The following is a 23,210-nucleotide window of genomic DNA, read 5'->3' on the forward strand; positions in this document are numbered from 1 at the left end:
ACCGAAAATCCGTTCATCTTTGCTGCTGGGGCAATTTAAATTTTTACGCAATTTGTACAAAAATGCTGTTATTTTTGCACAAAAGTAGCATAATTATTTCCAAGAAACTGGGCCCTGAAATGAAAGCCGAAATAAAAAAGAAACACATGTCAACGAAAATCATTGCAGACGACACATTATCCTCACGGCAAAACGATGCTAATCCATCACGGACCCAGACCTGGGCTCGGCATTCGATGCAGAGGCAAAAGCAGACCCATATCCACATCCACATCCATCTACAGCTCCAGCAGACGAAATGTCACTTAAGCATGTGATCGAGAGAAGAGAATATGGAGGGGAAGGTATAAAGGGAAAGCGAATGACATTAGCCGAGGGCCGAGGATCGGGGCCAGTGCTCCTTATAGCTAACCGAGTGCGATCAGCGATCAGTTATGAGATCAGAACAAAAGAACTCTTACTGTAAACGAGGGCAGACCGACCGACCGACCGACCCCAGAGCCAAATCACGACGCACAGTCTGGCAGAGCGTGGACGCCGATTCTCGATCCTCGATCCTCGTTCCTCGATCGGTGAATTATGCGCGACATCATTTTAAATCGTTGTAGCAACGTCAAAGCTAAACACCGATCAGCAGCAGCAGCAGCAGCAGCAGCAGCAAAAGTCGAACAAAAAGAGATCCACACTTGGGCCCATTGTCTTTGAGTAGCAACGGTTAGCAGTCGTCGGATCGCCGCCGCCCTAATTGATGCAGCACGGCCATAAATTTTGATCGTCCAACGATCGCTCAGTCCCCGCAGTCCATGTCGATGGACAACCCCTCATCCCTGTATCCTCATCGCAACAACAACGATCGACGTGTTGGCCTTCCAGACGAACTGCCCCCAAAACGTTGCCATGAATACATCAAGCAGCATCAGCATGAACACTGCCTCATCGTATCCCTTTTATTTGTTAAACAAAACTGTGCATCTAACAAATGTATGACCCTGTCACTGATGCTTTGCCTCTGCCACAGAGTCGGTGTCTTGGTCCACATTAACTTCTGAATTTTGTTCGCTGAACAATAAGGCCAAGGATTCAATTCCTACATAAAAATCAGTCTCATCCGAGAGTGAATCTATCATGCGCTCTTCGCCGAACAATGATGGCAAGGATTCAAGGATTTCCAAGTAAAAATCGTCCCCCAATGAGAGTTCGGCCAGCAAATCTGTTACCAATTGATCCCCCCGTAAGTGCAGGGAGTACTCTATGCCGTCATCTGAATTGCGGCGAAGGCTCAAAACACCTTTCAGTTGCGTCTCCCTGGTAACAAAATGAGCGTTGTCCAGCACCAGAACCGTCTGCAGCAGATAGGTTTCGGGGTGTGTGGGCCCGGTGGAGAACAATCGCTTTAGCTTCCGGTTGGGCAGCGACACGCAGATGTCCGAGTGCAGCGAAAGAGCCACGAATGGGCCTTCATCCAACATTCGCAATTTGAACTCACTTGAGATATATGCCTCAGCAGCCGGGAGCGTCTGGAGATCGACAGTCTTCAGGAGATACTTTTGCGTGACCACATCCACCGGGCCCACATAGTATTCCCTGATCTGTGGGCTCTGCCCAACGTTTGCCTCCCCTGAATCGGAATCAGACGACGGTGTGGAATGGTCCTCACTGTCTTCTACTTTTGCGGCCTGATAACCTTCCGTGTATGTTATGGGATTGTCATAAAGGCCAGTAATGAACAGCTGTCCGACATTCGGAAATATTAGGCCGCCCTTCACAAGCCACTTGTCGCGGGCATAGATAACATCCTGTAGGCGCGAGCCAACAAATTCTGAGGCGCTGTAAAGAAGATTAAATCAGTGCATTAAACGATTGATCAGTCGTCCATCGATTAAGCCAACGCTGTACGAACCCTGTCCACTCCGAGACTATGACGTCCACATGTTGCACCTGCATGGGCAACTCGATCTCGGAAATGTCGCCTTTGACTGGATAAAATACATCTTCGATTCCATGGTCGAGGGCCAACGCCAATACATATCTGGCAGCATTTTGATTGCCCGTGGCAATGACCATTGCAGCCCCAGCCAGGATGCAGTGCTGGCTGAGGACGCCACAGCAGCAGCCAACGTCCAGGATAATCTAGAGAGCGTGATGGTTGGTCATTGGAATATGTTCAAGAACTCACCAACGACTTACCTTGTCTTTGAATAGCTCCAAGTTGCTCTTAATAAACTTGCCAAAAGCGTCTGAAGTCTTCTCATCCATCACCATGTCCGCTATATCATCCGACTGCTCCTCCATTCCGCGGCCATTATTGTCCTCTGAGTGCACATCAGAATAAACCTCCACAGCATTAGCATCGTCAGTTCCCTCATATGTAAGGCCGCGATTCTCATCCAAAAGTTCCTCATTTAAAATAAAAACCTCGTCGTCGATCTCCATCGGAAAATGAGCAATGCCCATTTCGATCTCGGCCAGCTCCAAAAGGTCCAAATCCACGACCGGCTGAACGTTGTACTTCATCTTGAACCCCTTGAAGATGTGTGCTTGGAAAAATATATTAAGTTTGGTTCACAAATTGGAGTAAATTTATGTTAGTTGTTACACGTTGACTGACGAATAGAGAGTAGAGATTATCTGACTTTTGAGTCAATGCTTCAGTGATGGAAATATTTCACTCTGAAATTTGAGCTGGAAAAATGCTAGAAGACATGGCATGCCCTGTCCTGTCCTGCCCCCACATCATGGCCACTGCTTATCGCCTTGCGAGTGGGGCAATAACTTAATTTGTTATGAGAAAAGTGTGGGACCTTATCAACGAACAGGCTCTGGCAGGACTAGCCCCATGGGCTTCGGGGTTAAGCTGTCTAACGAGTCTCTAATTTATAGATGGCTCGTTGCGCAGTGTCCCGCTCCGTTGACAAATGCCAGCAATTCGATACCCAGACAACAAGGTGCAGGAGAACAAGTAAGCGCGGATGGGGGGTGAAGCGGGAAGCAATACAAATTGAGATGTTTGTTGGGCCTACGCTGCCTGCGTTCTGGCTGCGGCTGTTGTTTAGAATTTTGTTAATGTGCGCCGCAGGGAGCTGGAACGCTGGAACAAGTGCTTGGCCCGAAATCAAAGATCGCTTCGTTCGCTCGTTGGACGTTGCCTCATTTGTGGCGCTTTTGTGTGCGCTAGATAACCAATATTTTATAATCATGTCCAATAATGGTGTGCATATTAATTTCATGAACGTATAAAGCAGTTTTATGGCTTTTTAAGAACTGCCATTAACAAAGACCAGCCATGCACAAACACAAAACGAGCTGACAAGAGATTTTCTGTAGCCTCTCGACCCCTACACGAAATCGACACAGAATTTGTGTGTGTGCCGCAGACGGAGACGGGAGACAACAATGTAAATGGCTAAAATAGTAAATAGAGTTATAAACGCATAAAAGGCGTTCATTGTGGGGCCCACGGCGTTGGCTTTCACAAATTTATACGACGTCCCATCAATTAATTAGGGGAGAAGAGCAGTCGCAGGCATTTTCACATTCCCGAACGCGCTTCTCCTCTGGCCCGAGCTGGATCTCAGCTCTTCTACTCTTGCTTTGAAATTAATTTGTTAGGAAAGTCGTTAACATTTCGGTTGTCCACTTTCTAAGCTTCGAAGCGATTGATTGCCGTGCCCGAGGCACTTCTCGAACCGCGTTTAACGACCCATTTTATGGCAGTTATCATTTCTGTTCAGCGCATTTAATGATCGACGCGAATAAGGCAAATATCTGTTGATGGCATTTGAGTCACCGCACGTCCCGATGCCCACCAGCTACAGCTTCTGCAAGGAGCTACAGCTTCTGCGAGGAGTTAAAGTACTTGAAATGCGACACCAGGCCCTGGGCTTCCTTCGAGCGAACGCACAGCTCGAAGTTCATGCAGCGACTGTTGTGCGCACTGGGAAACATCCCGAATCCGCCGGTGATTCGTTCGTTGGCCTGGACACGCACGGGCTTGTCCAGATGCAGGACGGTCTGCTCCCAGTGTGTCCAGGGCGACTGGGGCGAGGTGGAAAGAGTCACGGGCTTCTCCGTCTGGCCCACAAAGAATCCCACGTCAAAGTACACAATCATCGAGTGAATTATTCCGGTGCGCAGGACCTCCAGCGCAAAGACCTTGCGAAACTTAATCGGTTCATTGGGGGCACTCTCCAGGAGAGTCGAGTGCACGAGAAACGAGTTCGTGAGCACATTCTGGGAGGCCACGCAGTCCACGACAGCCTCATGGGCCACCGCATACTTGACGCTGCTCATGTCGAAGCCCTCGACGTTGTTCCAGAAGTCATTGTTGAGAGACCGATGCGGATCACAGGCACCAGCAATCCACAGATTGCCCACATTGGGCAGCACCAGGCCTCCAGGGCGCAGCCACTTGTCACGGGCGAACAGCACCGAATGCAGCATGCCCTCCACGTACAACGAGGACCTAATGATGAGAGAATTGAGTGGGGAGTGTGCTTCCTGGCTTGGGTTACTCACCCCATCCAGTCGGAGACAATTATGTCCACCTGCTGAATGCCATCGGGCAGCTCCACCTCCTCAATCAGTCCCTTGACGACGTTCACCACGTTCTCCTTTCCATTCTCCTTCACTATCTGCATGGCCAGGGCGGCAATGTCCGCGTTCTCCACTGCAATCACCTTGCTAGCCCCGGCCTTGGCCGCAAAGATCGACAGAATCCCCATGCCGCAGCCCACATCCAGCACGACTTTGCCCTCGAAGAGCTGTCGATTCTGTAGTATTGCATCCTTATAGGCCATGGTGCGCGCAGAGTCCTTCAGCAGTTCCAAGTGCGTCTCCAGGCGGGAGTAGGTCTGAAAGAACTCGCTCTCCTCCAGGTTCTCAGTTAGCTGGAGTTTCTCGAACTTGCAAGTGGGCACTTCGCCCTGATCCCCTGACATGCTGGCAATTCACAACTAGAAAGAGACTTTCAATCACATGTGAGTTCAATCTGACAAAGTTATCCTTAAATTCCTTAGTATTTATACTGAGATTTCTACAAATATAAAATGTGTTGCAATTGCAATTTGACGCCAGCAAAAAGCCTTCCATGTGACTGCATGGAATTCGCAGCAGCCCTGGACCGATATATTTGAAATGGTCACACTGTGGCATAATCAGCTGATGGTGAAGATTCAATGCGTATTTTTTTGCGGCTATCTATAATTGACGCTTAAAAAAGCCAAAGCAAGGAAAACAAATGTGATCTAACAATTTTCCATATCCCCAAGCTCTTTCTACGCCCTAAGCTCATCAATAAAAACCATATGTTATCCTCCCCATTAGCATCTCAAGCAGATAAATCAAGAGCTACCTTTAATGGACCCATTAAAAGTGCCAAAAAATAAATAAAGGTCCACCCACACAATCGCCCAACAGCAAAGCTCGTGAAAGAACTGTGCCGGCAACACCTCAACGCCGGACCATAACCCGTCCAGCGTCTAATCCGCCCAGCCCTAAAAACGAGGTTTATGGCCAATTTTTAAGAGCTATCGAGCGGTACAAGCACTTTCACTGTGGGCCCAAAATGGGAAGGAAGGCTGAATACAAATTGTGCAACATGTGCCCGCCCAACGGGTTAAAGCAAAACAAAATAGCTGGAAATGCTCGTCATAATTTTTGAAGTGTCATAAAAAAAAGCTCCATAAGCAGACGAAACTATTAAATTGGCTCATTAATCAATTTAGTCACAGAGCAACAATAAAAAGGAGCACACACACACAGGCACACGCACACACCCCCGAGGGATTGGAGCATAATAAAGTATAATTTTTAATGCTGCTAAATTTTATGCTAATTTGCCATTTCGGTTGTTCCATAATTAGGCCCGCTCATCAGCCGGGGGTCTCCGTCGCCGTCTCACTCCGATGGCTATTAGGAGTGGGCCTGGCTGGCTGGCGAACAAACGATTCCATTTATTCAGCCCTGTGTTCGTCGGGCCTGGCTTTAAAAATCCATAAAACTTTTGGCACAAATCAATTAAATAGCTACGCAAGTTTCCATTAGTGCTGCGGCGTGTTCCCATTGAGAATGCCCACCCACTGTGGCAAATAAAAATCACTGCGCGTTGAGGCTTTGCATATTCAATTCGATTCGATGATGTCTTCTTCGACATACTTGGAGCGTGCATTTTCGTGTATATTAACAAAGGTTACCAGCTAGATTTTCACCTGCTGACCCACAAGAGCGCATGGCCATAAACATAAAATATTGATGGCTCTACCACTTTGGGCATTGTACCTGGCGGGGGGTTCCAACTTCCAACGACAAGGGTGGCTGCAAATGGCTGGGGAGGGCCGATTGTAATCAACCACTTCATCAAAAACAAATAATAACATGTGCTCACTCGAAGGGCTGCTGAATACAGGGGTGGATTGATCTATCATAATCGTTTTAATAGAGAGCATACCCCAGGCAACAAAGGGAAGGGAGTGTGCCGTTCCACCTCCGAAGTGAAGTCAAGTTCTGACACATCTCCCTCCTGTGTTCCCTGCGTTGCTTGCTGTCTGGTGTAACTTTCCGTTTGGACAATCAGTCATCGATTAACCCGGCCAAACCCAATTCCTATGCCATGCCAATTCCAATATCCAATCGACTTTCCCTGGGGTGTTAACGATGCGGCAATTTGATTTTAACAGAGCCTGCCACTCTCTGCTCCGGCAATCCAACCCTGCGGATGACCAAACAATTAATTGCTGGTTGTGCACAAACCTTTGATTGATGCACTTACTGCTGGCAAAGATATAAATAATATTTTTGACACTTGGGAATTTTAATTAGAATGCCTTTGTTTCAACCCTCGAAGCGGGCCTCAGACACCCCGATGAAGTCGTTTCGATAAAATGCAAAAATTTCGCACCAAACTCGGCCCCAGTCCCTTCCTCTCTGCCAATTAGCGGCCGCCCCCTGACGGACACTGGACAACGGACTGGGGGCTCACGATTTTGGAGCGACTGATAAATTAGCAAAATTTTAATTTGATTTCCTTCACAAATTTCCGTTGAACTGGGCCTCGCGTCCCCGCATTGTCTGCTCTGTGGCAGGAGCAGTGGCAGCGTAGCAGCAAATAAACTAAGTAAATTTATGGCCCTAGGGCAAGAGGCAAGCAGCACACGTGTGCGACATGCCCACACATTGACACCTTGCCACACCGAACGGGGCAAGCCCCCAGCCAACCACACGGCAGCCAGACCAGCCCCAGCACACACACCATCAGCTAGAACTCGAAACAGTTGCAGGTCCCTCGGCGCAATTCGTAGTGGTTTTGTTTTGTTTTTTTGTTAATGCTGGGCAGGCACAATCGCGCTGACACTGCTGCATGGAATCGAAGTTGGAGTTGGAGTTGAAGTCGAAGTCGAAGTCCATGCCCCATGTCCATGCCCATGCCACGTACGTGCGGCCAAACAAATTACAGGGAAATTGCGTCACCTGCAGGAATTTCCACTCAACATTGTCAAATGCCATCAAAAGTTGTTGGACATGTTGTAACATTAATTTGACATTTTACTACATTGGACAGGGGTCCAGGGGTGGAGGTTGGGGTATCCAGGAATCAGATGGGGATACCAGCCCACAGCCAGCATGCATATGCATATATCTGACTAAACTCCTTAACAATCTGGCACCGGCTGACCGCAGAGGCACACAGGACAACGACAGCTGTCGGGTGAAGGATGCTGGAGCCACCAACAGATCTCGCAGATCTGCAAACTCCGCCTCCATCGATTCGGCAGCTGCCGCAATCTGTTGGAGTAATGCAAAAGCATTTTTGGCATTAAAACAAATTGATGCGGTTGGGAAATCTCATTGCCGGCGCACTGAATCTGATTTGCGGTCATCGCAGCCAGGATCCCCATGATCGGGAGCATCCCCACTGATGCAGCAGCCCTCTTGTTAACCTAAATACGAGTGAGTACCTGGAGAATGCCTTACGGATGCGGAACCTGCAACGATTCATTTACTGCGGTGGCGATAATTTGTTAATCGAAGCGGTGTCCCGTCTGCTGCTGTTCCCGTTGTCCAATTAAACCAGAGGCCATCACCGAATGTAGGGTGGGAATGTGCGCCGCTCCTTGCTGGCTGACTTGTTTGTTTTACGGCCGACGCTCTTTTACGATGGCATTTAGCTAAACTATCCTGCGGGCGCAGGCTGCAAGCACACGCCCCTGGGGAGGCTGGGTCCAGGGGTTGGCTTGGCCATGCTGATGGTGCAGCATTTAATGCGAAAACGTGCCCCCAAAGTGGGCTTCGATTAGCGACCGGGGGGTTGGCATATGTGTGTGGGTCGGCAGGGAGCAGATCACGCAGCGGCCATTATGGCCAGAGACACGCCCGCACCTCCCTAATCAGCACGAGAAGACACTCACATGAATTTCTTTTTATTTAAAGCTTGCCTCTTTGATAAGCGAACATATTTGGTATTTTTGAAATTAATTTTGGTTGCGGCGCAGGTTCACAAAAAAAAAAACAAACAAAATTTTAGGTTAGTTTGAATTTGGAGAGTTGTTCTCCTTCGCGTCCGTCTCCGGCTCGTTGTCGCTGTCGCTGTCACCGACTATGTGAAGCTTGGATGGAAGTTTTTGCTTAATCGAACCATTGTCCGAATCCGAGTCCGAGTCGGAGTCCGGGACGCTGGATTCAGTGGCAGCATCCTCTGGGTTTACACCCTCCTCCGTTAGCTGACCCACCGTATTGAAGTAAGAAATGTCCAGATCGGGCTCAGACATGGCAAGCTGAATCTCCAGCATGGCAGCTTTGAACGAACGGACGGCCTTGGAGTCACGATCATTCTTCACTCTTCCGTACCGACTCGAGTGCGTTGCAAAGTCAAAAATTTGATTCTCTGACACCTTTGCATGATCCCACGTGCCATAGAAATACACGTTGTATTCACTGCCAATTCGGTTTACAATGCGGCCGGGCCATGCGCGAAATCCTCGCATTTTCGCGAAGACGAAGTCTCCAACGCTGAACGAAAATGCATTCAATTGCCTTCGGTTGCCCATTTTATTACTTTTCAATGAAAACACAAACAAATGACGGCGCACGCGATGTGGACGAAAGATTCCAAAAATTAGGTTGTTCGCTTTATTTTCGCCAGCAAGTGGACGAAAGATTCTGCAAGTAAGGTTGTTCGCTTAATTTTCGTCGGCAAGTGGACGAAAGATTCCAAAAATGAGTTGTTCGCTTTATTTTCGCCAGCAAATGCACGAAATAGTCAAACAAAATAATGGGCTCTCTTTACTTTTGATGGCACGTGGATGAAAGATTCCAAAAATGAGGTTGTACTCTTTTTTTTCGCGAGCAAGTGGACGAAAGGTTCTACAAGTAAGGTTGTTCGCTTTTAGTTTCGCCAGCAAGTGGACGAAAGATTCCAAAAATGAGGTTGTTAGGTGCCAGAGCTGCCAGATCGTCAATATTGATTGCGTGCAATGCTTGCAAGGTTGCATGTGGGCTGTTGCTATCGATTAGGATGAATTTGAAATTTGAATTCGAATTGCAAACCGAACTGGGTCGTCATATGGCCAGTGGCATGACTGAGTGGGCGGGCGGTCGGTCAATGATTTCGTAATGAGCAAACAACATTTGCATTAATGGTCATTGGCGTGGAAATTTGCGCGGACACACACACAGGCGAGCGCAACACGCTACCTTCCCCCTTTCCTTACCTTCCTTGCTGCTTGCAATTCTTTTTTTTTAAATTTTCGCTCACGTTCGTCGTATTATGCGCAAATTGGCTTTTTAAATTGTCGACTTGTTTAAGCTAAACGCAGCTACACTTTATGGCCATGTTCCGCGTTGCATTTTAAAACCATGCGAAATTCCACTAAGCCAGCGAGCCCTGCCCTGCGCCACTCCGAGCCCTTCCCTGCCAACTTTAACTCAATTATAATAATTTTAATTTAGCACAAACATGGCCTATAAAATTTGCAAAATTGCATTATTTACCAGGCGTAATTACAACCATATTTTATATGCTAATGAGCCCTTGGCACTTGGCATAAATGCCGTAATGATGGGAACAGTTCCAGGAAGCACTTGCAGCAGCAAGGTGTTGGATATTTACACCCCAAACCCACTCCCTGCTTGAGGCTGGCGATCGCTGCGACCTCTGCGCACTGTCACTCCGCCGCCGCAGTGCTCAGAATTCAATTGGAAAATGCAATTTACGAGCCAGCCACGAGACACAGCACTAATGCCTGACACAGCCGCAGTGCCTGCCCCTGCCACAGTCTTTGCCAAGCTGCAGGCGGCACGGGGGCATAAGCTACGCATGTAATTTGTAAGTAATTTTTTCAACTATCAACGCAGCAGACAAACGACAGGCACAGCCACAACGACGACGACGACGACGACGTCCACGCACTTTGCCAGCCCAAAATGCATTACAATAACAGGGAGGAGCAGAGGCACAGGCAGGGAGTGAGTGGAGAAGGCACAAGCCAATGCGTTAAGCTGGAAAAATTAAGCAACGAAGCGATTGAATGGCATTTGGGAGTGGGAATGGAAGAGAGACAGAGCCAGGCATAAATTATGAATCATTTAGACGCTTCCTTATGCCACCAGAAGGCACCTCTCCCGCGCCCACTGCGCAGTTTGATGATGCATAACCATGGCTAAGGCCATCACGTGGATTGGTGCCTGGTTTGCTCAACAAACGACGAGCACTTACGGCTGGAAGCGAATGTCACGGCGACTAACAAGTATTTATGTTACGAGTGCCAGTCGCGACTTGCGCCTGATTTTATTGATATTTACGCGATGCTTAGCCAAAATGCTAATTGAAATGTCTGCGCATGGGAAGCGGCAGTGCGCATGGTCCAGGGGTGTGTCCTGACTGTGGGGCATGTAAGCAAATTGCAGAGTGGAGGCTCATCAACAGGTTTGGCGCAGGCAGCGCCAATGGAATGGGACTAATGAATGGGTTGAGCCAAGAACAGGTCGAGCAGCCGCCTGGGAGGGCAATGATAACCCAGAAGTAGCTAGAAATTGAAGCTTTCTCCTGCTGGCGGTGTCCTGCCGCAACTTCTTCATGGAACAAAAGACTTAAGCCACGAACTCGACTGCACCCAGCCGCAAGTCCAAGTCCAAGTCAATTAAGAGACTCTCTAATTAAGCGATTAAAACGCACACCCACACGGCGGAGTGAGGAAATGTGTGCAAGTTCATAAAACAAAGCCGCATGCCACGCCACGCCACGCCACGCCACGCCATGCCATGCCTCACCTGGCAGGGTCCACCACACCCGCAATTCTGATAAGAAGTGTGTGGAGAGAGAGCGGAGAGAGAAGGGTGATTGGCTGGGGAGGGGGTGTGTGCAGTTTTCCAGGAACAAACACGCTTTCGCATTTTAATGCCGCACAAATGAGGCGACGAGGCAGACGAGGCGGACGAGGCGTCCAAAAGCGGGCCAGCAAACGAATGCGAAGGTGAATATGAAGCTACATAAATGTGAATGTGAATGTGAGTGTGAGTGTGAATATGAATGTACACGCACACACACGCATGCCTGACTCGTTTGCTGGCTAATAAATGTTTTTTTAATGAATAAATCACTCAGCGATAAACATCTCCTTAATAACGTTCATTTAAAGCAGCGAAAACAAAACACAGCCCGACAACAGCCCAGCTCCAAGAAGGCCCAAAGAACAGACAAAGCTCTCGGCTGGCAGGGGGAGTTGGCGTTGATTTCAATCACTTAACATTTGTATAGACCCCCAATAGACACACACTCTGAGTGATTGCCGCCAGAAACGCAATCCCGAATTAAGCCAAGAAATAGAAACCCAAACAGACACAGCCATTCGATGCGCATTGTCTGCTGGCTGTCTGCAAATGCCACAGAATTTATTTTGTATGTCTTCCTCATGTCCAGCTTGATGGGGAGCACAGCTGACAGCTCCTACTCCCATATGAAAATTAATAATTCCCTGCACTGCACTTGGTATGCCGGAGCGCATACCAGACGCGAGGCGCGTTCTCAGACTTGTCCAGTGGGGCAAACATCAATGTCACTTAAACGCTCAAATGTTGAAGGCCATTTGGGGGAGTTCGAGCAGGATCTGGCCACAGAGCGCACAGCCCCAGATGAAGCTATCTCCGCCAGCAGGGTCGAGCAGGGAGCAGCCTCCTCCTACTCATATTTAACTTCATCTTCCACTCCCACTCCCGCTGGACATAAATCTACGCCTCCGAAATCTACATATTAACGCCAGCGCGGGGCCAACTCAATGCCAACGGACAGCGCCACAATTGGCTGCGAGCAAGCGGGGGATGGCGATCACTTACTTTATGATCACTTGAAAACCAATCAAGCATCATAAATAATCTCTCTGCAGCAGGGACACACGGCAGATATTGCACAGTGCGGCACAGGCAGAGGCACAGGCACAGGCAGGCAGAGGCACATTAAATTATATTCACACTTTGGCCCCCAGAAAATGAAATGATTTTAAATGCAGAGGAAAGCCAAACAAGCTGCAGAGATCGCATTGAAGATCAGCAAACAGCAAACAGCCAACAGCCGGACAAAGGCGAGGATGGTGCAACATCCCTAGGATGTATCCGCAGACCCAGCATGGCCTGGACCCGCGCTCGCTGTGGCTCGCTTATCATCATAACAATAATGTTAAAGTGGCAAAATGGCAAACTATGCGCCGAAATGCATTAAATTTATAACCAACAGGGCAGCGGCTTTGCATTTGTGGCTGCATTATAGCCGACTGCCGCATGCCGCATGTTGCATGTTCTTCGCGCTTCCGCTTCGCTCTGCCAGCAATCGCTGGTCAAATGTTAGGCGCGAGCACAATGGGACAGGGACACATGCGGTGGCACAGCCAGGATAGCTTACACCAGAGCAGAAGTTTGGTTTCAGCATTGAAATTGATGAGTGTGAATGGTTCAAGCGGTAGGAGATTGGCTTCTGTGGATCACTGGAACATTTGAGGACAGCAATTGCAAGACATTCGCTTTCGGGCATTGCTTTTCGATTTGTTTCTTCACCCACTTGATTAATGCCAGAGCCAGAGCGCGGCCATTGATCAGCATTTGGCCTTGGGGGCTGCCATAATTGGTCATGTGGCAGCCACACCCTACGCTTGCTCGCCGAAATGCAAACAATTAACTAGCAATGCAAATATGAAGGAACGCCAGTCCCCAAGGAAACACACAGGGCAGTGAGCGAGCTGCCAATGAGCGTAAAAGGCAAACACCTTGAAGCGCATAAATTAACACAACGACAAACCGCAGAGCGAATGGCATTCGGAGCCAATCCAGTTTCTGCTGCAGGCCCCAGCACACAAATCGAAGATGGCTGGAGAACACAGAATTGGCGGCTGAGTGGGCGCTGGGACCCACAAGTGGCCCACAATAAGTATACGCCCCACTGCACGGGGCTCTGCGCTGAGCAGCGTTCATCACTCATGCCTAACGACAGCCCAATAAATTGGAAAAGTGAGCGAACAAAGCTGCACAATCTCTAATGAAGCTCTGAAACTCAGCCAACACAGAGACTGTTGTTTGTGGGGGGCATTTTATATTCATAAAAACAAGCAAATAATCAAGCAAACAGTTTTTGGGAAGCGTCAAAACTCGTTTCAGACACCTCAGGGGTGGAGCCACATCCAAGAGACAGAGACGGCAGTCCAGTCACAATAAAATATTTAAATAATTCGTTGCCAGCGAGCCTCCAGTCGAGTGTGTTTCGTTTTGGCGATTAATTAAAGACTCATTAAGAATTTGTTCAACTCGGGCGATTAATTAAAAGGCTGTTAAGCCGTGCGGGAGGAGCAGGGGTACAGAGAGAGAGAGAGTTTTGCTAATGGCCAACAAAAGGAGACCAAGTCCCAAATCAAATTTTGCATACCAGCATTGAGCCTGAGCCGGGGATGATCTGGCCGTGGGCATGATGACAAATGCCTTTGCCTGAGCTGTTGATAAATGCCCGCAAGTTTGAAAAATTGTGCGGCTAAAGATCACGCAACGGGCCAAATTGAAACGTCAAAAGTCACAACACAACGAGGCTGAGTCCGAGGAGGAAAACCAGCAAACATTGTGCTGTGCCGTGCCGTGCTGTGCCTTGTTTTCCCCATGAATATTAACACATTAAAAAGGCAAACGTGGTTGAGTGAAAAATTAACCCAAAGCAGCCAAAATGTAGCTGCAGTTGAGGTCTCTGCGTTGCTCTCTGCGGCTGTGGCTGTGGCTGTGGCGGCGGCGTAAATTATGCAAAGTCATCAAGTCAACGTTATCCAAACATCAATGGCCGGAGCTGCGAGGACTAAAGAGAGGCCTGCGGAGAGGCCTGGGAAAAAATTAGCATAAGCCAAGCAAGCACAAGCGGTACAGGGCCCGAGGGCCACTCCAGGACTGGCCCAGGCATGGCAGGAATGCCGCATTGATGCAGTCACTTTGATAGCGCGACATTAGCAGCAATTTATATGCAAATGCAGCCAAGTGCTGGGGCAGTGGTAGCTCACTGATTGATGGTCCCATTTCACAAGATGCCAAAGTGCGTAAGACCCGAAAAGCCAGAGCACAGAACCCAGAACCCAGAACACAGAGATCGGTACAGCGATGCCGCAGGAATGGGGAGAGCATGGAAGCGGGCCATGGATGCAGCATCATTAATGCGAATCATTAGCAGTGCTCGCTGATAAGATCGGGTGCAAATTATGCAGCAGCCGCAGCTGTAACAAAGCCCTCAACGGGAAGGGAACGGGCAGCTCCTTGGGCTGAGCATGATTCATGGCTGGGCTGGGCTGGGCAGGTCTGCTGAGCAAGGCCCAAAGGGGCGGTGAGTGCGTAATTTTTAATTGCCAATTAAAATTGTTTCAATGAAGATGTGAAAGTTGTTGCCCAACCCTTTCCCTTCAGCTGCAGGGGCATCCTGATAAATGGAACTCTTCAATTAATTCGTTTTTAAGCCTGCACGTGATGTAAAGTTAATAATTGAATCATTCATACATTAGGGACCCTTGGACCATTTTTGAAAATTACAAAAATTGCCGCCATATATCGATATCATAATGTACACACACAGTTTCATCTCTATGTGTGAACGTGTTTGTGGTGTTGCAAGGTTTCCGTTTTGTTCCCGCTTCACAGCACTAAAAGGAAGCCACCAAAAGGTGCGCTGAAAAAGCCATGAAAAGTATTTACTAAGTATTCCATTTAATTGACTTGACCGTTCCTCAGTAGCTTATAATAATAAACCCAGCATCAAAATTGAGGAATTTGATTTCCGATCAAGCGGAAAGACGACCTTGTTTAGCTCACTCACCTTGCATTTTTTTAAATTTAGCTTAGTATTTTGGACCATTTTCCAGTATTTTTAAAGACGCGTTTTGCACCAAAACGCAAATGTAGAAAACGTGTAGAAATGCCATTAAGAGCCACACGTTAAGAGTCCAAATGGAATACTAATTCGTTATCAACATCAAATTCAACTTGTCAACCACAAAATGTAGATGCCATGTAACAAAGTTACCGTGTACTCACCGTGTAAAATCATATACCTTTTTTCACCAAGATTCGCGAGAGTCCAAACCAGCTGTTAATGTTAAATTGAACATCAAAATCGAGGTAAATGATTTTAGATTCACGATATATTTTGAAAATGGAAAAGTATATTTCGGTATATTTTCGAGACCCTCACGGTATATTTCAACGATAATTCCGCGGTCACACTGGAAGCCATACAAAATATGTAAACAATTAACAATTAATTAAATTAAATTAATTAATTGGCAAGCAGGACTGGACCATGGGCTCGGAGGACAAGGCAAACCTCTTGCGGGTGTTGATTAACTGTGCGGAAAAGGCGGCGAATATAGCCAGGACATGCCGGGTGAATGAACAGCTGCTGTCGCTGCTCGTCCAGGAAAAGTCGGAAGGAGAGGCCAACGAGCGGTTCGAGCACGATTTTAAAACGCTGGCCGATGTGCTCATCCAGGAGACCATCAAACACGAGGTGGGCGCGGTCTTTCCCCAGATGCAGGACGCCATTCTCGGCGAGGAGTCGCCCAACTTTACCAACAAGCTGGAAGAGAGTGTCACCGTTGCTGTGGGGGCATATGAAGCGGACACCACCGCCTGCCTGGAGGCGGTACTCAGTGGACATGAGGGTGCAGCAAGCGCACTGGCCGGCGAAGTGCATCGCGTAGTCAACTTTGAGAGCAGCTCGCTGGGCGAGATTCCAGAGCTTCCCGAGGAGCTGGACTATGCCAATCTGGGCATATGGATTGATCCAATTGGTACGTGTGTAGGTGGACATGCCAGCCCATGGCAGCTGTTAATGATTTGTTTTTGTAGACGCCACCGCAGAGTACATCTCAGGCGACACGATGTTCACCAACTTTCCCGGCATCACCTCCACCGGCCTGGACTGTGTAACCGTTTTGATAGGCGTCTATGAACGAGACACGGGCATTCCCGTAATTGGAGTCGTTGCTCAGCCCTTTGGCAATAAGCTGGACGAGCACGTGTACAGCTCCTCGATGTTTTGGGGCGTCTGCCTGCCGAGTCTGCAGGCCCACAACTGTCACTTTGAGGCGCGCGACGAGCATCGGCAGCTTGCCATCTTCTCCAGCTCTGAGCAGTCGGATATACTCCAGCGATTGCTCGACCTGGGCTACGAGTTTGCATTCTCCGCAGGCGCCGGGCACAAGGCCCTGAAAGTCATCACCCGAGAGGTGGAATTGTATCTCCTCAGCAAGGGGTCCACGTTCAAGTGGGACACCTGTGCACCGCAGGCGATTCTACGCGCTCTGGGCGGTGACGTCTTCGACTTTGGTGCGAGCGTGTCGGAGCAGAAGCCAGTGGCCCTCAAGTACCTGATGCAGAACTCTGAAACCGATTGGAAGCGAAATGCAACTGGCATCATCGCCGTACGCAACATTGATGCGATGGAGGTGCTCCTCGCCAAGCTGGCAGAACAATGAATGCTGTTGTAATCTCTCATTATAAGTGTTGTAATTGAATCTCCAATAGTGGAAAGATAAATGTTGTGGAATGTTTACCAGTGGATATGTATTTATATTATATCGAAATATTTATTGATTTATGTATGTTATTAAACGATCGTCTACGCAGGACCTGCCAAGTCGAGAAACAAAACAAAAAGCAAAAAATAAACGAATGTTTTCCAAAAAAATTCGATACGTACACTTTGGGTGTACGGAGATTCTCTTATTACTAGGAGATTATAATGAAGGAACGCGGTCCTTGTTGTCTTAATGTAAAACTCGACAATGATTTAGGAAGTTTTTTGTGTCACAAGTTCGTCCAGATCGGGGATGGTAATGGTACGCGAATTAGAGTCGGGGCCCTCCTTGACACGACACAAAACGTGCAGGTTCGTCTTGATATGCTCCTCCCATAGACTGAATTTCTGCGACTTTTCGTAACCTGAAAGCAACCGACGATTAGTTATAGTTATCAGGTAATCCCCGATTACGTACCCTCTACGTAACATTTGGTGGCAATGATGCCCTGCACAAGACGCGAGCTGATGGGCTTAAGGTTTTTAAAGGAAACGATCTCCCAGTTGCCAAAGTCGCAGTATAAAACGCGAGCCTTATCGCCGATTATCTCCTCGCAGATGCCCCGATACCAGCTGTTGTCCTCGCTGAACATGGACAGGCACATTTCTCCAACACTAAGGCAAGAATATTGAATGGAAAACTGGATTACTTGTAGGCCTTATGGACTGGCTTGGCACTTACCATGGGATATAGTTTTCAATGTTTGGGTGCGACGACTTGCCTTCGCTATTAATTAAACTAAACAAATCCTGAAAGTACACGGACTCGTCATCGTTTTTAAAGTGACAGGCGGTGATGTAACCACTTTTGGATAATTCCGATGCATTCAGCAGGAACGCGTCGATCCGTTCGCCCAGTGGAATCAGAATTTTGGGCACATCCTTGTAAAAGTAACGTTGGAATTGCTGTTGAGGCTCTTTAGTCGCGATAATGGGGGAAGCTGGGGGCGATAGCGGCAGGGGTGGAAGAAGTTCATTTGACATCTCTGAAGCAGCCGGACGCGTCTTGACCGTGAGTTCTTTTGGTACAACTGCCGGAGCAGGAACTGTCGCTGGAGCAGAAACTTTTGCTGGATCAGGAGCTGCCACTGAAGCTGGAACTGCCAGAGGAGCTGGTTCAGCAGCAGCTACTTCCTGCGATTTAAACGAAACGGGCGTAAACATCAGCGGCAAAATTCGTAGAGCCAGCGAAGTCGCCTCGCCCGAACCCGAATGCAAGTCCACCAATTGAGTGCTTGACCCAACAAACTCCACACGAAATTCAACGTTATCAGCCAAGAACTCCTTCATCAGTTCACAGCCTGCATTTTTTGGGATCACTGCACATTCAGGAATATCGCGTACTGACTTAAGTTGGACGCGCGACAGGCTCACGGGCATGTTTTCGAGGAAGCGGCAGGACATGCGCAGCCACTGACTTTCCACAAGGTACGTTGCGCCAGTGTCAATGTTGTAGACACTAAAGAAGTCGTTTTCAACACCACAGACCTGTAAAGATGGGTTTATAATGTCTTTTTTCATATAATTTGTGCGATTTGCTCACCGTGCCACGGAAGTGTCCCAGCTTCGGGCTTGCCACCAGTACAATGCTGCCAATCAGAATCTGGTCCGAGGGACCGAAGGGTCTGCACTTCTTCTCCATGCGCTTGAAAAGGTTCGCATATAACAAGGTCTCCATGGAGCTGATGAAGAATTCCTTGTAGTCGACAATGTGAGTTATGCGAACCATCGTGCCGTTCTCTATCGCCTCACGCCAGTACTTGTGGCCCACAGTGGACACCTCTCCCATGAACGTATTCAGCTCCACTTCGGCCATCTGCTTGCCTTTGGACAGCAAGGCGGCACTAACCTTGCGCACCTTCTCCTGCCCTTGAATGCTATCCAAACGGAGTTTGACGGTAAAATCGGGACCACAGCTCTCCAGCAGTTCCTTCAGCGGTGGCTGTTGCGCTTTGTCGTTCAGCTTCATGGCAAATGTCTGAATGGGATGACCGAGCAGCTCGCTGGGAATGCGACGCACGTCCGTGGTGATGGAGATGCGACCCTCATCCATCTCATAAACCAGAAAAGTGCGCGTGGGCGGCGCATCAATTACGTCCAGCAGAAAGGCGCGTCGGTAGCCCTGGTTGGTGCGAGTGGCCAAGAATACGGTTGTGCACGTATCTAATGGAAGAGAGCCAGAGATCGGCTGCTGCTGACTGGGCTTTCCGTCCAGTTTGTCACTCATGGCGGCGTTAATCTGCCCAATCGTAGATATTTGGAGCAGGGCAATTGGCTGCTCTTCGCGCTGCAGACAACCTTCAAGGATCGTGACCACAGTCACCTCCGGGTTCATCTGCAGCATCTTAATCGGAAAATTGAGCGGAATTGTCATCTTGGGCTTCAGCTGAACCGGGTAGAAGCCCTCCTGTGTTTTGGGGCCCAGTAAGCGCAACGTCAAATGCTTGTTGCTCTGCACGCCTGTGTTCGACAGCAGCTTCACCTGAATCGCAAATGTTTTGATATCTGCCATGCGCGACAACGGACCGTAGATTTCTAGCAAAGGAAACATTTCCACAGAGCCATGATCGATCAGACGGATCATCGCAGTCTTTGACTGCGAGTCCACAGAGAGCACATGTCCACGTTGAATGTTTTTGTCGCCTTGAACCACAACCAGCGAATCCTTGACGCATTTGGCTAGCTGAAGCATTGACTTGACGCGCTGCATGCCCTCGTTGAATTGCTCCATGAGCTCAATATTGGCCACATCCACTACCCAGATGACGCCGTCTGATTTCATGTGCGTCACGCGGCACTCGAAGAAATCGTTTAGCGGCGGCAAAAATGTCTCACGCCAGACAGAGGACAGTTGCTCAGGGCTCACGGCTGTTGGTGATCCAACGCTCTTGACTGAACTCGAGGCAGATACCGTGTCGACGGTCTTCACTTCCTTATTGATTGGCTTCTGATTCGATTTGGGAATAGCGCCATGATTTGGCTTGGAAACCAGTGGCTTGGCAGAAAGTTGCTGCTCCTCCAAGCACTTCGCATTTGTGTTTGGCACCAACACACTGAAAGTGGAACGCACACGAAAGCATGGAAGATACAAAAATTCTGCAATTCTACTTACGGCATGGGAATGCACGAGTATTTGTGGCGGCGCCAATCCGCGGCTTGACAATTTCTGTTGCAATACGGCTCCATGCAACGCTCGCACATCAATGCAGCGGAATCGCCGCAGACTGCACAAAACTTATCAGCAGCAACGGTACTCATTGTTACAATTACAAATCACTTAATGGAAAATTCGAGATCCACGCTACGAAAAAAAACATATGATGTGTGTGTGTACATATGAATGGAAGAAGACGAAAGAAAATGCAAAATCAACATGGCGGACCTAACGGTTAATGCGTAGCCCAGCGGCCAATACTTACGCACACAAAATGATCATGCACCACGCTCTGATTTTTCGTAGTAATACTATAGTATATTGAAGAACTGAAGTAGATATATAATTGTTTGAAATAAATATATACGTTTTAAACGATGCCGCAATTTCCAAATTTATAATACTCTCGCCACTTGGGAAGGACGAATATAGTCCGAAAACCAACGCACTTGATAGTTTTGTGGTCGTATATAATCAGTTTATAGTCTAGTTTCCAACATTAACTTTATTTTTAAACTTAAATTACACACTTTTTAGGTCAAAAACCGCGCCGGAATCGAGAGAGAGTGTGACCGCATATTTATCGATCCCATGACCCTCAAAAAAACCTTACAGAATAAACCGAAATATACCAACGTTTTCATGATCGGCAAAAAATTTACAAAATTACAAATCAACGTACATTGTTGCCATGAAAATTTACAAAAAATAGAGGAATTAAATTAATAGAAACTGAAGAATTTCGCTACATGACAACTACTCAGGTATGAAATTGTCACGGGCCTGCTCCAAATCGATACTATCGATGTTGTCATCGATGGTTTCCCGCTTCTTCTGCGCTGTTTTGATAAAAAATTCGCAATTTTGTTTTGATATTGTTGTAGAAGTTTGTAATAATTTTACAATGAGCGCCACTAATCATGGCGAGTACAGAACACCCAAGAAGCAAAAAAATCGAGAAATCCGAAATCCGCGGAGACAATAAACATCTCGGATGATGAATCTGTCGTGGACATGGACACGGCGTTGATCGATCTGGGAGATGGTGATGCAGGAGGATCTGAAGAGGAGCGATCACAGCCAGTCACTCGACGCTCCGCACGCAAGCCCAGTCCCACCAAAAAGTATCAGGCATATCAGGAAAAAAGCAAGGGCCAGCGCCAGGACCACGAGCACGAGCACATTGTCGTCAACTATGTGGAGTGTAGCGAGGAGGAGAGCAACGTGGAAGGGGTGGAGGAGGTTGGCGAGGGTGAGGCGGAAATCGATGAGAGGCCCATCCGGCCAGACCTGAACCTCATTCAGTCAGAGTACAATGTGGCCGGTGCCAGTCTGTTTGGGTTCAACACGCCCAAGAAGCGGGATGCCATGGCTCTGGCAGCTCTCAGTGCCACGCCGCGTACACCCAAGACGCCAAAGACGCCTCGCTTGGGCGTGAAGACGCCCGACACCAAGCGAAAGAAGCCCACAGAGCAGCCAAAGACGCCGTCCCATGTGCGCAGCCGTGTCAAGAATCGTGAGTATTGGCCTGAGCCAACCTGTTGACTCTCACTTAAAATTCTCTTTCAGAGATTGCCAAAATTGTGGCCGACTCCGATGAGGATTTCTCTGGAGACGAGAGCGACTATCGGCCCAGTGGCAGTTGCTCTAGCAGCAGCAGCAGTAGCAGCAGCGACGGCCACTCCTCGGACAACGATGCTGCCGATGATGAGCCCAAGACACCCTGCAAGGCGCGCCGTGCCATCGTGGTGCCCGTTCTGCCCAAGACGCCTTCAGCGGCACGCCTGCGACAGTCGGCGCGGGCCAAAAAATCGAATGAATTTGTGCCAGAGAGCGAAGGCTACTTCCATTCGCATGCCAGCAGCAAGATTCTCACCTCAGACCACACTCTGGATCGGCTGAAGAATCCTCGCCTGGCCGCCGATCGTCTGTTCAGCCTGCTCTCCGAAATGAAAGTGTCGGCGGAGCACGAGACTGCCATCAATGCCATCATGGAGGAGTATCGCTCGTACTTTCCCAAATGGATGTGCATTCTGAACGAAGGATTCAATATTCTGCTGTACGGGCTCGGCTCCAAGCGCCAGCTGCTGCAGTCCTTTCACCACGAGGTACTTGCCCGCCAGACGGTGCTGGTTGTGAACGGCTTCTTTCCCAGTCTCACGATCAAGGATATGTTGGACAGCATCACCAGTGAGATTCTGGATGCCGGCATCAGCCCGACAAATCCACACGAAGCTGTAGACATGATCGAGGAGGAGTTCGCACTGATACCAGAGACACATCTCTTTCTGATCGTGCACAACCTGGACGGTGCCATGTTACGGAATGTGAAAGCCCAGGCCATATTGTCGCGCCTGGCGCGTGTACCCAACATCCATATGTTGGCATCCATAGACCACATCAACACACCACTCTGTGAGTACTCAGGACGGTCCCTGCTCCCTGAGGGCTGTCTTCTAATGGTTTTACTTTCCTTCTCCAGTGTGGGACCAGGGAAAGCTGAGCAACTTTAATTTCTCCTGGTGGGACTGCACCACCATGTTGCCCTACACGGACGAGACGGCCTTTGAGAACTCGCTGCTGGTGCAGAACTCTGGCGAGCTGGCTCTGTCCTCGATGCGCAGTGTCTTCTGCTCGCTGACGACCAACTCGCGCGGCATTTACATGCTGATTGTCAAGTACCAGCTGAAGAACAAGGGCAATGCCCAGTACCAGGGCATGCCCTTCAAGGATCTGTACTCAAGTTGCCGCGAGTCCTTCTTGGTTAGCTCGGATCTGGCATTGCGCGCCCAGCTTACGGAGTTCCTGGACCACAAGTTGGTCAAGTCGAAGCGCAGCGTGGATGGCTCCGAGCAGCTAAACATTCCCATCGATGGAGCCCTGCTGCAGCAGTTCCTCGATGAGCAGGAGAAGAAGTAGGAATAGGCCTTCGCATCATTTTAGAACATATTTATTTATTATCTAATATTGTTAAATACA

General features: G+C 48.7%; 6 protein-coding genes across 7 annotated transcripts; 2 read left to right on the forward strand and 4 right to left on the reverse strand.

Moving 5' to 3' along the window:
- Positions 1 to 953: 953 nt before the first annotated feature.
- On the reverse strand, positions 954 to 2,622 carry LOC117896693 (probable protein arginine N-methyltransferase 1.2). Of its 2 annotated transcripts, XM_034805145.1 has the most exons (4): positions 2,384 to 2,622; positions 2,188 to 2,338; positions 1,901 to 2,130; positions 954 to 1,827 (listed from the first exon to the last, which is right to left on the reverse strand). In XM_034805145.1, exons 1-4 carry the CDS (start codon positions 2,512 to 2,514, stop codon positions 993 to 995), a joined length of 1,347 nt encoding a protein of 448 aa, XP_034661036.1. In that variant the 5' UTR covers positions 2,515 to 2,622; the 3' UTR covers positions 954 to 992. The 2 variants fall into 2 exon arrangements, with proteins under 2 accessions (XP_034661036.1, XP_034661034.1); XM_034805143.1 differs by having other exon boundaries at positions 2,188 to 2,621.
- A 1,176-nt stretch (positions 2,623 to 3,798) lies between these two features.
- LOC117896806 (protein arginine N-methyltransferase 1) lies at positions 3,799 to 4,956 on the reverse strand. Its single transcript, XM_034805310.1, has 2 exons — positions 4,516 to 4,956; positions 3,799 to 4,462 (listed from the first exon to the last, which is right to left on the reverse strand). Exons 1-2 carry the CDS (start codon positions 4,935 to 4,937, stop codon positions 3,829 to 3,831), a joined length of 1,056 nt encoding a protein of 351 aa, XP_034661201.1. The 5' UTR covers positions 4,938 to 4,956; the 3' UTR covers positions 3,799 to 3,828.
- Positions 4,957 to 8,519: 3,563 nt separating this feature from the next.
- On the reverse strand, positions 8,520 to 9,389 carry LOC117898963 (hepatoma-derived growth factor-related protein 3). Its single transcript, XM_034808702.1, has 2 exons — positions 9,281 to 9,389; positions 8,520 to 9,153 (listed from the first exon to the last, which is right to left on the reverse strand). The coding sequence occupies exon 2, from the start codon at positions 9,039 to 9,041 to the stop codon at positions 8,520 to 8,522; it is 522 nt and encodes a 173-aa protein (XP_034664593.1). The 5' UTR covers positions 9,042 to 9,153; positions 9,281 to 9,389.
- A 6,345-nt stretch (positions 9,390 to 15,734) lies between these two features.
- Positions 15,735 to 17,188, forward strand: LOC117898679 (inositol polyphosphate 1-phosphatase). The gene is made up of 2 exons (XM_034808262.1): positions 15,735 to 16,289; positions 16,348 to 17,188. Exons 1-2 carry the CDS (start codon positions 15,800 to 15,802, stop codon positions 16,974 to 16,976), a joined length of 1,119 nt encoding a protein of 372 aa, XP_034664153.1. The 5' UTR covers positions 15,735 to 15,799; the 3' UTR covers positions 16,977 to 17,188.
- Positions 17,062 to 20,810, reverse strand: LOC117898675. The gene is made up of 6 exons (XM_034808255.1): positions 20,497 to 20,810; positions 20,190 to 20,378; positions 18,621 to 20,130; positions 17,760 to 18,565; positions 17,496 to 17,692; positions 17,062 to 17,442 (listed from the first exon to the last, which is right to left on the reverse strand). The coding sequence occupies exons 2-6, from the start codon at positions 20,333 to 20,335 to the stop codon at positions 17,291 to 17,293; spliced, it is 2,811 nt and encodes a 936-aa protein (XP_034664146.1). The 5' UTR covers positions 20,336 to 20,378; positions 20,497 to 20,810; the 3' UTR covers positions 17,062 to 17,290.
- Positions 20,811 to 21,038: 228 nt separating this feature from the next.
- On the forward strand, positions 21,039 to 23,200 carry LOC117898677 (origin recognition complex subunit 2). The gene is given in 4 exon segments (XM_034808259.1): positions 21,039 to 21,180; positions 21,183 to 21,747; positions 21,801 to 22,646; positions 22,714 to 23,200. Coding segments are annotated over 4 exon segments (1,980 nt in total). The 5' UTR covers positions 21,039 to 21,048; the 3' UTR covers positions 23,151 to 23,200.
- Positions 23,201 to 23,210: the final 10 nt, after the last annotated feature.

Source organism: Drosophila subobscura, chromosome O (assembly GCF_008121235.1).
Source record: "Drosophila subobscura isolate 14011-0131.10 chromosome O, UCBerk_Dsub_1.0, whole genome shotgun sequence".
Lineage (NCBI taxonomy): Eukaryota > Metazoa > Arthropoda > Insecta > Diptera > Drosophilidae > Drosophila > Drosophila subobscura.